The following is a 21,319-nucleotide window of genomic DNA, read 5'->3' as shown; positions in this document are numbered from 1 at the left end:
GGACTGAGCAGCTCCTTTGCTAAGGGTTGCCCATGAAATGAAGCCCAGCCTGTCAGACATTGTGCTCATCCCTTTCCTTTCCTTTCCTTTCCTTTCCTTTCCTTTCCTTTCCTTTCCTTTCCTTTCCTTTCCTTTCCTTTCCTTTCCTTTCCTTTCCTTTCCTTTCCTTTCCTTTCCTTTCCTTTCCTTTCCTTTCCTTTCCTTTCCTTTCCTTTCCTTTCCTTTCCTTTCCTTTCCTTTCCTTTCCTTTCCTTTCCTTTCCTTTCCTTTCCTTTCCCTTTTCTCATCCAAGCCCTGTCATACCCAACCCCAGCATTCCTCCTGTCACAGAGATCATTTATGAAAAATCCTTTTGCCAGGATTTTTTCTCCTGAGAAGCTGAGAGGCCTCAGGAACAAAATGTAAACAATGGTTATCTGCTGCTGTGGAATGCAACAGGTGCATCTGTGATTGGCCCATGTTGGTTGTTTCTGATTAATGGCCGATCACAGTCAGCTGGCTTGGACTCTGTCCAAGACAGAAGCTTTTTTTATCATTCTTTCTGATTCTATTCTTAGCTGGCCTTCTGATGAAACCTTTTATTCTATTCTTTTAGTATAGTTTTAATGTAATATATATCATAAAATAATAAATCAACCTTCTGAAACATGGAGTCAGATCCTCTTCCCTCATCCTAAGACCCCTGTGAACACCATCACACCTGAGCTCCTCTGCTCTGTCCCCACCCTGTGAGAGTGACAGAGGGGGAATTTTCCAGTGGCGAGTGCAGAGATGGCACTGGCCACCTCCTCTGCAGTGACAGCCACCACCTCGTGCAAACACTGGGATAAAAGGATTATAATTAATAATGGAAATCTGCAGCCCCTGAAACAGCAGAACCACTGCAAACACACTGGGGAAATGAAGGAATCAGACATTTCCGTGGGGCAAATGCAAAGCTGGACTCACCAGGATACAGCTGCTTTGTTGGGGCACTGAGCTGAGCATCTTTTGTTACTCTGTAAGCAACGTCTGCTTCTTTTGAAGATCTTCTGCTTGTGCAAAACCCCGTGGTTTTTGTGATACCATCAGGTAAATTATGAAAATCTAACACCTTCAAGAGGTCTGCAGGTTCAGCTGCAAAGAGAAAAAGAGAAAGAAGAATTAGGAGACAAACAGGGGTGGCACTGCTGGCCTCCAAATCAGGCAATTGTCACAACCTCAAAGTCAGCTGAAATGTGCTTTCAACTCTCCTTCCCCCACTGTACTTGAAGGCAAATTTTTAGAGGAAAAGATGCCTTAAACCCTTCTGATCCTTCAGGATATGTGCAATAACAAACAAGGATTTCATTTCAGTCCATTACACCTGTCAGTCACAGAGCTCAGCACAGCACTGCAGGCCAGGGAAATGCTTTCTTCCCTCAATAATTATCCAAAGTTTCATTTCCCCATCCTAATTTTTGCTTTCCCCTCCTAAATCCATCTTCCCTGGCCAAGGGAATATAAGGAAAAGAATTAAATATTATTCTCCCCTCAAAAACAAACAAATAAAACCAATATCAAACCAAACTGAACAACCCTAAACAAACCAAAACCCTACAGAAAACCCCAAGAACCCAATGGAAACGTTGCCCTGGAAATTCAGTGCAAGATGGGAGCTGCAGAGCACACTGCAAACCCCAGCCTCAGCCAGAAGTCATTAATCCAAGCCATATTTATGCCTCTAAGAATGATTTTTAACACCTTGAACACCCCCAAAGCTCTGCCATAAGTCACTGATGTGTTCCCTGTGCATATCTGTGCTCCCAGCGCCTGCAAAGTTACAAATTGCAGGCAGCAGGCCTCAGAAAAAATCTCATTTTTCAAGGTCTTTAATTAAATCCCCATCCCACAGAGTTTGTCACTGGGTTAAGGAGGCTCATCAGGAACATTCCCAGTTCTCCCAGTGCAGGGAACTGGGCAGCACTGGACAAAAGGAAAATCAGGTTTTTAAAGAGAGAATGGTCTGGAAGGGAATTCTAAATTGAGCTGGTCTAGGGAAGGTTCCAATGAGATGAGCCTGAAGGTCTCTCCCAACCCAAACCTGACAAAATTCAGGGGAATTCCTTCAACTTTTCGCCTTCCACCACCCTTCAAAATGGAAAAAAATTCACTTGGAGACACAAATTTCTGTGCACAGCTGCCCTGTTGTTGTTTCAGTGCCCTGACTGAGACATTTGGGGTCTGCAGGAGGGGTGGGCAGCCTGGAATGGGAGAATTTTCTTCCATATTCAGATTTGGAGCAGAAAGGACACCCCAAAACCCTTCAGGGGTTTATGGTGCAGCTCTCAGTCACGCTGGGGTTTGTGTGCCATAAAGTGAAGAATGAAAAATCATTCCCAGCTCATTCCAGGCGCAACTTCCTCACCATTTACCAGGCTGGGGATTTGCAGCCCAGGGATGCAGATTTGCTGGAATGGTTTTTGTTGGATATGAACAAAACAGAAAATTGCCATTTATCTCCCAGCACATAAACCCAGTAAGGATCATTTCAGCAGTAGTGAAAACAATTTCAGGACACCTTCCACTGTCCCTGGGTGCTCCAAGCCCGGTCCAGCCTGGCCTTGGACACCTCCAGAGATGGGGAATCCAAAATTTCTCTGATCAACCTGAGCCAGGGCCTCACTACCCTCACGCAGAAGCTGTTCCAGATTTTTAATGGGAAAAAAAAGAAAAGTGTCACACAGAAGTTGTTCCATAAAAAAAGTGTTTTCCACCCCAAGCCATGAGGGGTCAGAGCATGAGGAGGGACATGAGGAGCCCTTGGTGAACCCCAAATTTCAATCCCAACCTGCAAAACCCACCCAAGGTCAGGGTCCCTCCAGGAAGAAGCAGAGAATCCCCAGGGCACAGAGACTGCTGCCCCAAATAAACCCTTCCCCTTCCAGCTTTACCAGCCTAAAAATCCTTTTCCAAGGTATTTTTAGCCCTAAATAAACACCCAATTATTGCCTTTGCAGGGCCCAGCCCTTTCCCTGCGCTCTGGGTTTCTCACTCCCCAGAGGTTGCCTTGAACATCAGGGCTTAAGTTTGGAATTAAAACCAAGAGGTATTTATATATTCTATCCTAATTTAGGGATATTCTATTATTCCTAGAGTTCCTGTGGCAGATCCAGAAGAAATAAAAGCAACTTTATTTGCTTTTATTATTTTATTTTATTTTATTCTTTTTTTTTCAGGACTCGAAGTTGCTTCCCCTCAACGATGCTTTTTTATGGAGCTGGGAGTCTCCTTTTCAGCCTCCTGGGATTTCAACAATTTTGACTCCTTATCTAAACACTTTTCACCACAGCTGACCTGAGAATAACTGACTAAAACAGGGTGGCAGAGGCTAAAATAAAACAGGGCCTAAAATAAGGATATCAGGCCCCAGCTGCATCCTTTGGATGGGCTTAACAGAGCCTCTTAAATTCTTCAGCATCCCAGCAGCCCAATAAAACACAATTATTTATTTGGGCAGAGAGAAAAGGCATTTTAAGGAGGAGAATTGAAGAATGTGAGCTGCAGGATTGTGGATATTGAAGGTTGTTCCTTAGGAAGGCGTTAAAAAAAAAAAAAAAGTAAATTTAATTTTTAAAAATTAATTTTTAAATTAATTTTCAATTTTAATTTAAAAACAAAAAAATTTTAAAATTTAATTTAATTTAAATTTTTAATTTAAATTTTAAAAAGGGAATTAAGAAATAGAAAAGGCAGCTATGGAAAGGGTCAGAATCCATCTGCTCCTCCCAAGAGCTACCACAGAGCTGTGTCAATTCACACTGCTCCAGATTGCAGAATATTTCACCAGTGACTCATGACATCCCCTTATTTATTTATTTTTTTCTTTTAAAAAAAGCCCAAATAGTCCCAACTGGGAACAAAGGGAACCATTATGCAGAGTCAGATTGGAAGGATCCTACATCTAATCCCAAAAGGAAAAGAAAGAAACCCAGAACTGACATTGGAGCAGCTCACAGACTCCAAAGAATCAAATAATCCCTGTTCCTTTGAGCAAAAATCCTTTTTTATAATTTTTTTTTATTTTAAATAATCAATCATTTGGGTTTGTAACAAAGCCATGGTGTTAGCAGCTAACAGTGAGCAAAGAGCAAAGTTTTCCTTCATAGAACATCATTAAAATCTGCAAAATTTACAGATCCAATGCCCAAAAATCAGGAAAATGTCGAGGATTTGAGGGGGAAATCCCAGCCCTGTTCAAGGACAGCAGAAATCCTGCTTGTTTTAAGAGATTCGGGATTTTCAGCAGCACCCACCCTGGGGATTTCACCTTTTCCAAGGAGCTGTTCCCTCCTATTGCACAAATCCTGGGAAAAAAACATGAAAACCCCTCAGGGAACAGGGACAGGGGTTGGGGTGTCCCTAAAAGGTTTGGGGGTGCAAGGCACAAAACTTCCCTTTCCCTGCTCCTGGTTATTCTGGTTATTTCCACCAAATTTGTCCATCTTGGCTGGTTTTTCACGATTTCTTGGTTTAGAAAAAAGATGCTCCTTGTCCTTCTTGTCTCCTGTGTCCTACACCTCATCTTCCACCCCATGCTGATCCCATTTCTCCAGCACCTTCTGAAAAATGCTGAGAGGGAACATAATCCTTTGCTGTGCTGCTTTCCTGGGCACAAAATTCCTTTTAAAACTGGTTTTGTGATCTTTTTGATACCCCTGAAGTGCTGAGAGAGATTTTTTTTTTATTGTATCCTACAGGGCAGAGCTCTCCAAGCTCCCCCCTGCACACGGAGCAGGAATTTCTGGGTCACTGTGACATTTTGGGAAGTGCTCCAGCCCCAGTTTCCTTCCTGGCAGGAGCTTTGCCCTTTGAACCACTGAGGGTGGAATTTTGGGAGCTGTGAGAGCTCCAAACTCCCTCCCTCAGCAGATCCACAGATGGATTTAGGAGCAGCTCCTTAAAACCAGCCAAAAGGGGTGAAATTTTTGTCTCCCTCACGCCCAGGCTCTGGTTTTTTTTACACAAAATCAGCTAAAAAATCAGCTAAAAATCATTTCAAGGCTCCTGGATTGCCTCAGCCCTCAGGGAGCACCTGAGGATGTAAAACCAGAGAATTCCAAGAGCTGGAAATCACATCCAAGGATTCTGCCATGCTTCCCAAGGAAACCTCGGCACCTCTCTGGAGATGGAACATTGAGGTTTCCCAAGACTTTTGACAATGGGGGATGGCTCAGAACCCACTCAGGGCAGGTTTATTTGGGATATTAGGAATTAATTCTCCCCTGAGGTCCCAGTGAGGCCTTTCCCAGTTTCCCTCCCCTGCCATGGGGTTCATTCCCAAGCACAGAACCTCCTGCACCTGAAGGTGGAAAAGGAAATTCCAACCTTTTCTCTCTGCTCTGAAGAGCCCCAGCGTTCCCAGACAATCTGGCACTGGGACAGCAGCAGCATTTTCAAAGCAATTTGTAATAATCAACCACTTAAAGCCCTGCAAGGCTTAATTAGGGCCCAGGCTTGCAGCGCATTAAAATCAACAAGATTTGCAACTGGTTTTAATGGGGGGCAGAGCAGCTATTCCTGCAAGGAAGCATCCAAAGCTGGCAGAATCTTCTGGAAAAGGGGAAGGAATAAAGGAGAGCTGGCCTAAGAGCAGCCTCCTCCTCAAGGCCTCCCTCAAAATTGAACAAATCCACCCCAAAATCAGCAGCTAAACTGAGATTTTTCCCTGTAAAATCAAACCCCTCTGGGTTGTTTTATGTGGGTGAGGGTCACCCTGCATGCCAAGGGTGTCACTGGAATGGGAATTATTGCCCCAGGTTGGAGCCACCCCACACACTCAGGGCGGTGTCCAACACCCAGCAAACCCCAGCTCGTGCCTGTGGGGGTTTATATGGAATTTATATGGAATTTAAATGGAATTTATACGGAGCCAGCAGCCTCCATGGGTGTCAGGGCACATTGGGAACTGAGTGAGCAACAATTTTGGGGTATTTTTTCCCCCCCCTCCTGACCCAGTGGAAGCACAGCAGGATGCTCCAACCTTATAGGATAACCTAAACCACATCTCTCAGAGCACTTCAGGGGTATCAAAAAGAATCACCAAACCACTTTTAAATGGAATTTTGTGCCCAGGAAAACAGCACAGCAAAGGATTTTGTTCCCTCTTAGCATCTTCCAGCAGCACTCAGGGGAAGGTGCTGGAGAAATGGGACCAGGATGTGCTGGAAGATGAGGTGTGAGACACAGGACCCAAGAAGGACAAGGAGCATCTTTTCTAAACCAAGAAATCTGGAAAAATCAGCCAAAATGCAGAAATTTGGTGTAAATAACCAGAATAAACTCCTTTTTTCCAGCCTTCCCAGCCCTTTGCTGAGTGGATGAGCCAGCCCTGAGCTTAATTAAGCACATTAACACAAGCACCTGCAGAATTAGCATCACTTCCAGCCCGCTAAACCCCGGCTGAGCTCAGCCTGGCACATCCCATCACCACTTCAAAGGCAGCAACTCCCCCCCGGGCACTGCCCCACCCCAGGTAAAACCCGGTTGGGATGCTCCCAAAAACACAGAAATCCATTTTCATGCACTGCAGGTTTCGCAGTTGTCTGCAAAGTTAATGGGAGCCGGCAGAAGTAATTTCATTTTTAAATATTTCATTGGATGGGTTTTAAAAAAAAAACCCCAACCTTGAATTATTTCCAGCCCTACTCTACGCTCCACTATTCTGACACGGGGAGAGAAATGTAAAACCAATTATTTCCTGCAGACGCTTAAACCAACCAGCTCTGTGCATTTAGTTATTTAGTTCATATCTGATTCTCCTCAAAAAAAAAAAAAAAAAAAAAATACAGCCAGCAGGCAAATTTCAAATTAATACCTGCTTGACTTCATGAGGAGTGTTCCTGAAGCTTGTTTCCCAAAGTTTCCTCAGGAGCATTAATTCCTGAGTTTACATAACCCACACTGAGGTGCTGCTTTCAGGGGAAGAAAATGAGGAAAAAAAGCCCAGAATTGACTGAATTTCATCCCCAAGGAGCTGCAATGACCTCAAGGGATGACTTTGAGGGCAGGGAGAAATTCACCACCCCAATTCCCCATTCTCAGCGATTTTCTCACTTCTAATCCACATTTATCCAGCAGGTCTTGCTCCCAATTAGGTGTTTAGATGGATTTTCATGTGAACATCACCAAGGAATGTTATTTTACTGTAGGCCAGTGGAGGATTTTATGATAATACAGAAGCTGGTGATCCCAAACAAGCTCATCCAAGCTCAACATCCAGCTCCTATTCCTTTCCCTTTTAAAAAATTTTATTATAAATAAAACACAAATACAAGGTGTATTTCCTCGCTCAGAAATGGCATTTTTTGGGGTTTTTGCATTAAAATCCCGGGATTCATCCCCTTGGTTCGGGGAGAGGGTTTGTTCCCATTAAATGAGCACAACCAGAGGGATTAGGAACTCCTGCCCAGCTTTGATAGAGCTTTGTGATCTCTGCTCCTCGGTCATTAGGGGAGAAAGGCAACCCCCAGCGGCATCTCCATTACAATCACAGCTAATTACTGAGCTAATTAGCCGGCTCCTCCCTCCCCATCCCACCTGCCGTGGGATAGGAACCGCTTCATAGGGATAGAAACCTCTGCAGGGGAAACAAACCCAAACAGGGATCCAAGCTTCTCCATAGGATACAAACCCCCAAAATAGGGATTCAAACCTTCCAAACAGGGATCCAAACTTCTCCATGGGATACAAATTCCAAAACAGGGATCCAAACATCTCCATGGGATCCAAACCCCTCAAAACATGGATCCAAACTTCTCTATGAGATCCAAACCCCAAAACGGGATCCAAACTTCTCCATGGGATACAAATTCCAAAACAGGGATCCAAACCCTCTATGGGAATAAAAACCCCTCAAAACATGGATCCAAACTTCTCTATGAGATCCAAACCCCAAAACAGGATCCAAACTTCTCCATGGGATACAAACCCTCTATGGGGATCCAAACCCCCAAAACAGGGATCCAAATCCCCCCCCAAAACAGGGATCCAAACCCCTCCATGAGATACAAACCCCAAAACAGGGATCCAAACCCCTCCATGGGGATAAAAAGCCCCAAAACAGAGATCCAAACTTCTCCATGGGATCCAAATCCCCAAAATAGGGATTCAAACCTCTTCATGGGGATAAACTCTCCACATCAGGGATCCAAACTTCTCCATGAGATACAAACCCCAAAACAGAGATCCAAACGTCTCCATGGGATCCAAACCCCCAAACTGGGATCCAAACGTCTCCATGGGATCCAAACCCCCAAAACAAGGATCCAACCTTCTCCATGGTGATAAACCCCCCCCCCCCAAAATACAAATCCAAACTTCTCCATGGGGATAAAAGCCCCCAAAACAGGGATCCAAACCCCCAAAACAGGGATCCAAACCCCTCCATGGGGTCCCAAGCCACCCCAAACCCCATCCCTCACACCCAATCCACGAGCTGATGGATCTCTGCTCACCAATATTCCTATAAAATCCTGGCTCCATCTGCCTGGAAGCCACGATGGGGTTGCAAGGGGTGATTTTAGGAAATCTGGGTCACAGCTGCACGTTCCTTCCCCTCCCTCCTTTCAGATATTCCCCATTAAACTGGTTACAAGGTGACATTGGAAATATCTGCTGCATTTAAGAGCTGAGATGTCATTTCAGGTCTTCCATTCTCCACACAGGACTCAAACCCAAAGATAGCATCTCAAAAAATTGAAATATGCTCCTATAAAAAAAAAAAAAAAAAGCCAACAAGAACTATCCAAGATCTTCATCCAAAAAAATTTCCCAGGACTCAACCCAAGGCTGGCCCAGACAAATATTTACAGAATTATTCACATGGGTTTGTTTGAAATAAAGAGCCTTTTATGATCATTACTTTGGCATCAAACATCTAATTAGGGGCCAATGAGAGTTATAAAAAATCTCTGAGCTCTCCTTGTCAGTGCTGCTGGGACTGGAGAGATTTGTCTCAGCCCTGCTGCTCCCCTGGGAAAATAAATCCCAATGGGATTGGGCATGGGATGGAGCAGGGAGGGCTCAGAGAAATGGAAAAGTGATGGGAAAAGGGTCAGAAATGTCCCCTTGTGGATGGTTAAGGATGAAATCCTGGAACTGGCATTTTTGGCTTCAACAAAACCCCTGGAATTGCCATTTTTAGGCCCCTCTGCTTCTTTTGGGATGAGCCTTTCCTGCAGGGCACCCAAAGCAAACCTGGACTCTCAAGTCCCACACAAAATGTGATGAAATTCAGCAATCTGAGCAAATCTTCAACACTTAAATCCCTTCGTGCTGAGTCTCCAGAGAGGATTTCCCTTCCTGACATTCCAGCCTTCAATCCCCATCACTGCTCCAGGTGCTGGTTCCTAAATCCTCTCCAATTTCCTCAAATCAATTTAAAAAGGGATTCTTTCCTTTGGAATCTATTAAAAAAGATATAAAACTCAACATTCCCATCATTGCTTCAGGTGCTCATTCTTAAATCACTCCCAATTTTGTGAAATGTATTTAAAAAGAGATAAAACTCATCATTCCCATCATTGCTTCATGTGCCCATTCCTCAATTACTCCCAATTTTTTGGAATCTATTAAAAAGGATATAAAACTCAACATTCCCATCACTGGGCTGATAAAACTCAACATTCCCATCATTGCTTCAGGTGCTGGCTCCTAAATCCCTTCCAATTTCGTGAAATGTATTAAAAATATATATAAAACTCAATATTCCCATGACTGCCTTGTAGGGAAGGACCAGTGACCACATTTTGATTTTATTTGGCTTGGTTGATAGCACTGAAGAGCCAGTTTGCCATCAACACCTGAATTCTACAAAAGGAAAACAAACAAAGCCCAGCTTTGGAAATAAACCTGCTTTTAGAGGGGAGGTTTTGTGCAGGATCTCCCACAGAACTCTTCCAGACCCTAAATCCTAAATATCACTGAGGAAGAACACATGGCTTTGCTTTTCAACAATCCCAATTTGCTCTGTAAAAATTCCTTAATGAGGCTGGCAGAACCTGGCTCTAAGAGATTGGAAGCCACAGCTTCAAAATAAATAAATAAATAAATAAAAATAAATAAATCACATTTCTCTAAGAACACACACACACACACAAATCACATTTCTCTAAGAGAACATTCATTTTCAGGGTGCTGAGCAGTGAAATCACAGCGCAGAGACACAAACAAGATCCAGCACAGCCACCTTGGGCACCTCCAGCATCAAAATCAGTGCCCCAAAGCCCCAGGGCTGAGAGATTTGGAATTCTGCAGCCCCACAGGAGATTTTTGGCTCCAAAGGATCAATTCCCACATGACTGCTCTGAACAGATTGGGGTTGATTTGTTCTCTGCCCAGGTCTCGCCTCCAGAACAAGCAGAGCCCACCTCATCCTCACCCTTGCAAAGGGTGCAAAAAAGCAGCAGGTTGGAAAGAGATGAGCAAAAAGCAGCAAAGAAACCAATACCTGACACAGAAGAGTAAAAGCAGCAAAGAAATCAATACCTGCCACATCCACCCCTTGTTCAGCTGCTCTCCCCACAGCACTGGGAGTTTACCTTGGCATTATCCCTCTAAATGCTTCAAAGGCTCCCAAAATCCCCTGTGGATTTCTTTTCCTCTGTTCTGATAAGCAGGGTGATAACACCAAGGGTCACAGGAGTCAGGGAGAGTGAAGGGAGAGTTCTGAGCAAGCAGCAGAGCTCTCCTTAATCACCCACGTTCCTCATTAAGGCTTAATTACACACCTGACTTATCAACCTAAAAAATGGAGGTTTTCACACCCCAAAAGCATCAACACTTTCCCCCAAGCACCAGAACCTGCTCAGCTTCCCAGCCCAGCCCTGGGATGGCCACCAATGTCCCCATGGCCCTGGGAGAGTTTTGGGGAGCAGATAAGGGGCAGGAATGTGCCCAAAAATGCCCCCCAAAGCTGTTGTCACATCCAGAGCTGGCTGTGCCAAGCTCACCTCCAGGTTTGCTCCTCCAGCACCCCAGAGTGGGGTTTGGCTTTGGAAAACACTGAGGGAAAACAGGATCCATGCGTTTGTCCTGTGGCAAGCACAGCCTGGCACCCAGAGCAACAAAACATCACCCAGGGGAAGGAAAGAAGGACCAGAAATCCTTCCCAAAACTTCACCCAGGGGAAGGAGGCAGGACCAGAAAACCTTTCCTAAAACATCGCCCAGGGAAAGGAGAGAAGGATCAGAATCCCTTCCCAAAACATCACCCAGGGGAAGGAAAGAAGGACCAGAAACCCTTCCCAAAACATCACCCAGGGGAAGGAAAGAAGGACCAGAAACTCTTCCCCAAACATCACCCAGGGAAAGGAACCAGGACCAGAAAACCTTCCCAAAACATCACCCAGGGGAAGGAAAGAAGGACCAGAAAACCTTCCCAAAACATCACCCAGGGAAAGGAACCAGGACCAGAAAACCTTCCCAAAACATCACCCAGGGGAAGGAAAGAAGGACCAGAAAACCTTCCCAAAACATCACCCAGAAGAAGGAACCAGGACCAGAAAACCTTCCCAAAACATCACCCAGGGGAAGGAAAGAAGGACCAGAATCCCTTACCAAAACTTCACCCAGGGGAAGAAAGCAGGACCAGAAACTCTTCCCCAAACATCACCCAGGGAAAGGAACCAGAACCAGAATCCCTTCCCAAAACTTCACCCAGGAAAAGGAATCAGGACCAGAAACCCTTCCCAAAACATCACCCAGGGGAAGGAACCAGGACAACTGCAAGGCCCTTCCCAGGGAAGCTGCTGCATCCCTGCCTTGCACAGCTGGGATAAAATTATTTCCAAGATAAAATTCATATTTGACCCCCCAATCCATCCTTCCCTGCCAGACATTCCCTCCCTACCAAGCCAAATCCCATCTTTCCCCATTAACAGCTGCTCCATCCTGCTGCAAATCCCAATTTTGGGGTCACACTTTAGGGGTTGCCTTTGAGCACCTGCTCTGGTTGTGGTGGAAAAAAAATCCCTCATTCCTTCCACTGGCTTGGATATTTGGGAGAAATGAGGGAAGGAGCACAATTTGGGAGAAATGAGGGAGAAATAAGGGAAGGAGTACAATTCCAGCATCTGGAAAAGCACAGGATGACATTTCCAACCTGTTGTAAACAGGGAGAAAAATTGTGGGTGATGTTTTTACCCTGCACACTGAGGAGTTAAAGGCACTGGGAGAGGAATGAGGGAAGGAAATGTTTAGGATGCTGGAGACAAGGCAGATGCTGAGTTATCAGCATATTTTATCCTGTATTTCAGGAAGATTGATTCCTGCGTGGAGCATTTTGATGTTCTCCTCATCACTAAATAAACAGCACATAAACAACTTAGTGCTGGGCTTAAAATTGATCTGGGCCCATTTTTCTGTGCCCTCATTTTGAACCCAGAGGGAAGGGAGATTTTCCATAGCTACAGGAAAAGAAATGTTGTCTTTCTAATGCAAAGAGATCACTCAGAGTGATCCCTTCATGAGCATGCTGAGAGAGCAAGGAGAAGGGAGAAATCATCCTATAAAATACAACACCAGCTGCAGGCAGCACTCCAAATGGGAGAGTTTGGAACCTTTTTTCTGGTTACTTCTGCCCAAACCCACCAGGACATGGATGCAGAAAGGACCCAGCTGTAAACCCATCACTGCCGTGCACAAAGAATTGAATAATTTCATATCAACCCCAGGATATTACCCCAGGCAATATAAAAATCGTATCAACCCCAGGATATTACCCCAGGTAATATAAAATAATATTTTATATTATTTTTGTAAAAGATAAAAAACTAATAAAAAAAGTAATATAAACCCCAGGTCAAGTTCAGCTCCAAAGCAGCTCCTGCCTCACACCCATCCCTTAACTCTGGGTTAATAACTCTGGGTTATTTCACCTCCAGGCTTTCCCAGTGATTATTCCCAACCAGGCCTGAGTTCCCAGAAGAATTTCTCACATTTTCCTGTCTCAGTTGATGCTGCACAGGCCTGCCCTACCTGTCTGCTCCAGCACTCCCTCCACTGCCATCCCTGGCTCAATAAAACAGGAAGGAAATTCCCCCAGAATTAATTTCTTTGGTCACTTTTGAGACTCAGCATCAGAAAACCCAAGTTCCGTTTCCCAGAAGCTCCCTCTCATTTTTCACATCTATTTTTAGACTTTCCATTGACTAAAACTGAGTTTGGGCATTTTGCCAAAATCAGAAAAAATCATCAACAAAGCCCCAAATCCCACCCTGGGTTTTTGAGCTGGAGCAAAGACTGGGGCAGATTTCACTCCCCCAAAATCAGATTTTTTTCCATAAAAAGCTCCATCCAGGCCACCAGAATGGGGCAGCAGCAGAGGCTCAGCTGTTTGCAGGCTGGCAGGGACCCTGCTGCTAAAAGGAGTGAAATGTTTGTTCAGGGTTTGGGATTGGTGTCCCCAGGGCAAGGAGGGCCCCAGCCTGTCTGGCCAAGGCTTTGGAGAAGGGAGGGAAACCCTGCTGGGCTCTCAGCACCCCTCAGAGCATCTTCAACTCAGGCTCTGCCTCTCAGCATCCCAGGGTTTATTGGGGTGGGTTTTGATTCCCTTCAGCTGAGGAGCACAAAGTTCTTTATGGGCATTTCCACACCCAGACCAGGCTCTGGTTCCTATTTCACAGGAAAAATCTTGTTCCCATTTCACAGGAAAAATCTGGATCAGTTTGGTGTTATCCCCATTGCCATAAGAAATCCCACCCAGAACTGTAAAATCCTTGAAAAACTCCCAAAAACTCCCATGGGCAGCACAGAGAGGACTCCTGCAGAAATCCTAAATTTCCATGGCGTGCCAGCAAAGAGAGCAGCAGCAGGAGGAGATGAAGAAAGTTTTGTAATTTGGGAGTGATGCTGCCCTGCAGAACATCTTGAACTTGTGCTCTGTCACAGAGCATCCCAGGGTTTATTGGGGTGGGTTTTGATTCCCTTCAGCTGAGGAGCACAAAGTTCTTTATGGGCATTTCTACACCCAGACCAAGCTCTGGTTCCCATTTCACAGGAAAAATCTGGATCAGTTTGGTGTTATCCCTGTTGCCATAAGAAATCCCACCCAGAACTGTAAAATCCTGGAAAAACTCCCCAAAACTCCTGTGGGCAGCAAAGGCAGCACATCAAGAGCAGCTGCAGGAAGAGGTGAAGGAAGTTTTGTAATTTGGGAGTGATGCTGCCCTGCAGAACATCTTGAACTTGTACTCTGTCACAGAGCATCCCAGGGATTATTGGGGTGGGTTTTGGCTCCCTTCAGCTGAGGAGCACAAAGTTCTTTATGGGCATTTCTACACCCAGACCAAGCTCTGGTTCCCATTTCACAGGAAAAATCTGGATCAGTTTGGTGTTATCCCTGTTACCATAAGAAACTCCACTGTGTTTTCCTATCCTGAATCCCACCCAGAACTGTAAAATCCTGGAAAAATTCCCCAAAACTCCTGTGGGCAGCAAAGGCAGCACATCAAGAGCAGCAGCAGGAAGAGGTGAAGGAAGTTTTGTAATTTGGGAGTGATGCTGCCCTGCAGAAACAACACTCCTTTAATCTGTGTTTAAACTGGGCAGCACAGAGAGGATTCCTGCAGAAATCCCGAATTTCCATGGGGTGCCAGCACAGAGAGCAGCAGCAGCAGGAGATGAAGGGAAGTTTTGTCATTCAGGAGTGATGCTGCTCTGCTTGCTCCCTCCCAGATCCCCAAACCAACAGAGGCTGCTCCCAGCCCTGGATCCACCCCAGCTCCACGTGGACCAGGGCAGTGCTGCAAGAGCCTGAGGCACAGCCAGGGAGCCAAAAATTCCCATTTCTGCCCAGCCAGGGGCCCTGGGCCAGGACAAAACTCAGGCTGAGCCGCAGAGGGTCAGAGCACAGCCCTGGGGTGGATTTCAGACTCACTGAGGCTGGAAAAGATCTTAAGGATCAGAGTCCAAGTAGAGTTCCCAGCACAGAGAGCACAGCTGGCTTGGGAATTTGGGGATGAGGGATTCAGCATCCTTAGGTGTCACTGACATATTTTATGAAAATCCTTTTGCTGGGATTTTTTCTTTTGAGAAGCTGGAAAGTCTCAGCAAAGAAATGCAAACAATAATTATTTGATGGTTGTGGAATGTGGTTTGGAGATGGTTTACTAACAAGTGCATTTTTGATTGGTTTGATGTGAATTGTTTTTATCTAATGACTAATTATGGCTTAGTTGTGTTGAGATTGCGAGTAATTAGGAATTTTTATTATTCATTCTTTGCTAACCGTCTGATGTCTCCTTCCTCTTTCTTTAGTATAGTTCTAATATATCATTTTCTTATTATATAATATGAAATGATATATGATATTATATGAAATAATATGATATGATATAATATGATATAATATAATAGTGTATATAATATATATAATATATTATATATATGTTTTATATAATTTTATATATTATATATAATTATATAAAATTGTATATAATTATATATATTCTATATCATTATATATACTTTTATTATACATTATATATTACATATAATATATAATATATAATATATAATATATAATATATAATATATAATATATAATATATAATATATTATATATTATATATTATATATTATATATTATATATTATATATTATATATTAAATATCATATATCATATATTATGCATTACATAATATATATTATATATAATTTTTATATATAAATATATATATAAAATATATATACTTATATATTTATACGTATATATTTATATAAATCTATATTTTTATATATTTATATTATGTCAAAGGCTCTGGAGCTCTTTCCTGGCTTTGCTCTTGTGTTTTAGGGCTGAACCTGCCCAGCCTTTCCCAGTTGCTGTGGGAATGTCTGGGCTTGGAGGAGCCCGTGCTCCTCCCTGCAGCCTCCCAGCTGCCTGATACAGCTCCTTCATTGCAGAGCACTGGGAAAAAAATGGATTTTTGCAGAGCAGATATGGCCCGCATTGTTCTGCTCTTCTGCATCCTGCAGGGATTCAAGACTTGGAGGGAAAAAAATAAAAAATAAATAAAAATAAAAAAAACCCCAGAGCCAGTTTGGGTCTGTTGGCTCCTCCTCCCATCCCAGCTCCTGAGGTCAGCAGGGAAAGCATCCAAGAGCTGCAGAAAAGCCAGATTGTTTTAATTTAAACATTTGCAAGAGGCAGAGCGAGGGACTTTCTCCCTCCAAGCGCTCAGGACGTGCTGATGTGCCTCTCCCCGTCCCCGCCAGCCCTGCTGAGAGAACATTCCTGCAGTTTTCCATCGCATCCCGAGGGCCAGAGGGAGAAACCCCCTTCCCTCTCAGCCCTGCTGCCTCTCCTGGAGCACAGACACGCAGGGATTGCCCTCCCTGTCCCCACAGAAAGGGAATGATGGGAACATCAGGATGAGCTTTGGAAAGCTGATCCTTCCAGGAACCCCCCCAGGCAGCAGATCTGTGTTTGAGGCATGCACAGCCTCCTATTTTCCAATAAAAACCCTCCAAGGGGCATTTCCAGGGAGGTTTGGATTCTTCAAGGATTCTCCCATGGAATCACACCCCCAGCTCTGCTCCAACCATCTCCAACCTCCCCATTCCTCAGCAGAAATCCTCCAGTTCCACGAAATACCAGCACAATCCCAATGTTGCACCCCACATCCAGGCACAGCCCCATAAAATCAGCTCAAGCCCTCGATCAGCTCTGCTCCCACCATCTCCCTGAGGGATTTCTCATCCCTCTGCTGAAATCCTAAATTTCCATGGAATACCAGCACATTCCCAATATTTCACCCCAAACCAGGCCCAGCTCCCCAAAATCAGCTCCAGCTCTTGGTCAGCTCTGCTCCCACCATCTCCCTAAATTTCCATGGAATACCAGCACAATCCAAATATTTCACCCCACAACCAGGCCCAGCTCCCCAAAATCAGCTCCAGCCCTCAGTCAGCTCTGCTCCCACCATCTCCCTGAGAAATCTCTGCAGAAATCCCAGATTTCCACGGAATACCAGCACATTTCCAGTGTTTCACCTCCAGCCAGGTCTACTCCACAAAATCAGCCCCAGCCCTTGGTCAGCTCTGCTCCCACCATCATCTCTCTGCAGAAATCCCAAACTTCCATGGAATACCAGCACAATCCCAATGTTTCACCCCAAACCAGCCTCAGCTTCCCCCCAAATCAGCTCCAGCCCTCAGTCAGCTCTGCTCCCACCACCTCCACCCCCTCATCCCTCTACAGAAATCCTAGATTTCCATGGAATATCAGTACAATCCAAATATTTCACCCCAAACCAGGCTCAGCCCCCCAAAATCAGCCCCAGCCCTCAATCAGCACCATTCCCCTCTCCCTCCCAGCCCATGATTCCATGACTCTGCTGCCTCCCCAGCAAACCAGTCCCAGTTCCCAGACATTTGACACCCACTGGAATTCTGGTGGAATTTTTGGCCACCTGGGATCAAAGCTGAAGTGGCAAAATTCATTTGCAAAGTTGTTTATGGAAATTAGCCCCCATCAGAGGGACGAGGAGCAGGGCTGGCTTTGGCTCCCCGCTGAAGGTGTGCTCTGAATGTGCACAATAAATCAGGATTCTGAAGCTTTCTCTCTTTTTCAGAGCAATATCTATTTCACACCAGCGCGGTGATTTCAGAACTGAAAAATCCAATGGCTGGAAATCAAAAAATTCAATATTCCTCTGTCCTTTTTCAGGACTCAAATGATGCCAGAACCCCAAAGGAGAGCAGGGCAGTGTGCAGGGGGGTCTGTGGCAGCACACCACCATCCCAAATCACCGGGGCTGTTTCCTTGGCAGGACAGGGAACAGCAAGGAGCAAAATGGATAAACCCACAGGAGGGTGTAAAAAAGGAAACCCACAGGTACAGGAGCCCAGGATTTAAACCCCACCCTATTAAAAAAGCATTGACAAGCCCTGAATTCCTTCTGTGCCCTGCAATTCCAGCAGCAATCCAAGGGAAAAGCTGTGGCCATTCCCCTTGCCAGGGCTGTGCCTGTGCTCCCCCAGCTGCCTGGGGCTTTTTGGGGCAGGATTTGGGCAGGAAATTCAAAAAGTTTCATTTACAAGTGGGCATTAGCAGAGGGGAGGGCAGGGCAAGGGGCTGTGCTCAGGGTTTTCTGCTCCAGTCCTTCCTGGGATGCTGCAGGGAGAGATGGGGACCCCACACCCCCAAATCCCAGCAGAATTTCAGGGATAATCATGGAATCCACAATGGTTTGGGTCCTTAAAGCTCATCCAGAGACATCTTTCACTATCCCAGGTCACTCCAAGCTGGCCTTGGACACTTCCAGGGATGCAGGAGCAGCCACAGCTGCTTTGGTCACCCTGAGCCAGGGCTGACACATCCCCAAAGGGAACAATTCCTTCCCATTGTCCCCTGGCTGTTTAAATCCCTTCCCCCTTTTCTTTCCCTGTGTCCTCTCCTCTTTCAGCTTGAGGAACACTGGAATTATCTTACCTTCCATTTATATTTAATACATTTATTATTCAATTTATCTCTTAGACTAATTATTAACACATATTTGCCCAAATCTCCCTGTCAGCTGGCAGATCCCTGCCTGCATCCAGCTGTGCATCTGCAGCCAGGGCCATGGGAATCCTTTCAGAATAAATAAAGCAAAAAGTGGTTCTGGGTTCAGCTGCTTCCAGGCCCAAACCCCTCTCCAAGAGCACCTTTACCCCACCTGGCTCTGAGAGCTGAGGAGAGGTGGTTCTGGATGAGCAGAAGGAATTTCCAGGTGGATCTGGAGGAGTTTTTTCCTTCTGGGTGCCACTGGCTGTACAGGAGAGCCAGAGCTGCCAGCCCTCCCCAGGGCAGGGGTTGGATTGCCAAGCCCAGTGAGGAGACCAACTTCTCCAGAGCATCCCCTGGATGTTCCCAGAAACTTCTCCAGAGCATCCCCTGGATTTTCCCAACATGGAGCCCAGCTTCTCCAGAGCATCCCCTGAATGTTCCCAGAAACTTCTCCAGAGCATCCCTTGGATGTTCCAAACAGAGCCCAACATCTCCAGAATATCCTCTGAATGTTCCCAGCAACTTCTCCAGAGCATCCCCTGGATATTCCCAGAAACTTCTCCAGAGCTTCCCCTGGATATTCCCAGAAACTTCTCCAGAGCTTCCCCTGGATATTCCCAGAAACTTCTCCAGAACATCCCCTGATGTTCCAAGCAGAGCCCAACATCTCCAGAACATCCCCTGAATGTTCCCAGCAACTTCTCCAAATCATTCCCTGGATGTTCCAAACAGAGCCCAACTTCTCCAGAGCATCCCTGGATGTTCCAAACAGAGCCAAATTTCTCCAGAGCATCCCCTGGATGTTCCCAACATGGAGCCAAACTGCTCCAGAGCATTCTCTCAATGTTCCCAGCAACTCCTCCAGAGCATCCCCTGGATGTTCCCAACATTGACCCCAACTTCTCCAGAGCATCTCCTGGATGTTCCCAGCACAGAGCCCAACTTCCCCAGAGCATCCCCTGGATTTCCCACTGCAGCTCCAGCTGCCAGAGCCCAGCTCCAGCCCAGAAGGGAGGTTTGGAGTGGATATTGGGAAGGAATTCCTGGGTTTTTAGCTGCTTGGACTCTCCAGCAGATCCCAGCCAAGATTTCCTGTCGTTTTCCCTGGCACCAGCTGGAACACCTCGCCTGGAAGCTCCTTTTTCTCTCCTTTTTCCCATTTCTCCTGAGCAGAATGACACTTGTGTTCGCTGTGACTCATCTCCTTGACCTTTCTATTCACTTTTAATGGTGCAAGCTGGAAATAAGGGCACCCAAACAATGCTTGCATTATTCAGCTGGTGAACCACAGCCCTCGGAGCAGATCTCTCCCCTGCAGCACACAAGAGCACACACACAGTAGGTATCTCATTCCAGCACATCCAGGACGGGAAAAAAAATAAAATAAAATCCCACAAACTCACTGCTTAATTCATATTTGAGAGCTGAATGAGCTGCAGCAAAAAAAAAAAATCCAAGTGTAAAACTGCAGGAGGATGAGAGATCCTGGGAAACTGGAGCGGCATCTCCAGGAATTCGGCTGCAGTGAATTCTTACTCCAGTATTGTCTTGGAAACAAAAAAAAAAGGGGGTGGAGGGAGGAAAAGCAGAGGAGGAGAGGCCAGCCAGGCTCATGAGCTGGGCTGCTTGCTGAATTTCCTCAGCAGCTCCAGCTGACAGGCACAAGGAGCACAAAATCCCGTTCCTAAATGTGACAGTGATGAGCAGGGACTCCCTCAGTGACCTCTCCTCTCCCACCCAGCTCCTTCCTGAGAGCTGAAAACTCCCCTCCTTTGCAAGCTGGAGCAGAAAGAGAAAGAAAAAACAGTCCTGGATGCAGTTTGGTGAAAAGCTGAGCCCAGGAATCACTTTTTGCTTTATTTATTCTGAAAGGATTCCCATGGCCCTGGCTGCAGATGCACAGCTGGATGCAGGCAGGGATCTGCCAGCTGACAGGGAGATTTGGGCAAATATGTGTTAATAATTAGTCTAAGAGATAAATTGAATAATAAATGTATTAAATATAAATTGAAGGTAAGATAATTCCAGTGTTCCTTAAGCTGAAGGAGAAGGAAAGGCCACCAAACATCCAGCACACCCCTCTTGAAGAAAACAACTCCAAATTTCCTCTACAGATCTAATTCAAAATATTCTGAGAGTAGCCAACAGAACAGCACAGTGGTCTTGGTATAATCTGTAAAAATCCTGTCCAAATTGAAATACAAAATCCAAATAACCTCCTGGATTTGATGGGTGAGGAGCACTGGGGATGCCCAAGGAAGAAAAGTGTTTTTAAAGTAAAAAACATTATTAAACTTGAAGTCCAGTTCATCACCATCCAGCACATCCCCTTCCACTTGCACCCCAAAAAGGGGATTTTTTTCCAGTAAATGTAAGGGGTTTTTTGTGTCTGCCTAAGTGATATTCTGCTCTAAATTTCATTTCTAGATCTAGTTCAAGGAATTCTGAGAGTAGCCAACAGAACGGCATGGTGGCCTTGGTATAATCTGTAAAAAACCTGTCCAAATCAAAATACAAAATCCCAATAAGCTTTTGGATTTGTTGGGTGAGGGGCACTGGGGATGCCCATCAGGAAAAAAAAAATATCCCAAGGAGGAAAACCATTTTTAAAATAGAAAGAATCCATCACCAACACAACCTGGGACACAGGGATGGAAAGAGACTCCTGGAGCTGCTTGAAAACCCAGATTTCATTGGCACATCTGCAATAAAATCCTGTTCAAGCATCCCCTCAGGGCCAGGCTCCCCACAGGGACGCAGGATCAGCCCCCAGGCCATGGGAAATCCTGGGCTGGGACAAAATCCACA

At 45.3% G+C, this 21,319-nt stretch overlaps 1 protein-coding gene across 2 annotated transcripts in view; it reads right to left on the bottom strand.

Annotated features, from left to right (window-relative positions):
* Positions 1-21,319, bottom strand: part of COL5A1 (collagen type V alpha 1 chain) — a 129,222-nt gene that overhangs the window by 102,921 nt on the left and 4,982 nt on the right. For both annotated transcript variants that reach the window (XM_058037998.1, XM_058037999.1), the window contains exon 2: positions 949-1,116. In XM_058037998.1, coding sequence (XP_057893981.1) covers positions 949-1,116 — 168 coding nt within the window. The remainder of the gene's footprint in view (positions 1-948; positions 1,117-21,319) is intronic.

This window comes from Melospiza georgiana, chromosome 20 (assembly GCF_028018845.1).
Source record: "Melospiza georgiana isolate bMelGeo1 chromosome 20, bMelGeo1.pri, whole genome shotgun sequence".
Taxonomy (NCBI): Eukaryota; Metazoa; Chordata; class Aves; order Passeriformes; family Passerellidae; genus Melospiza; species Melospiza georgiana.
The sequence above is the reverse complement of the archived record's forward strand: the minus strand, read 5'-3'. Positions and strand labels throughout refer to the sequence as shown.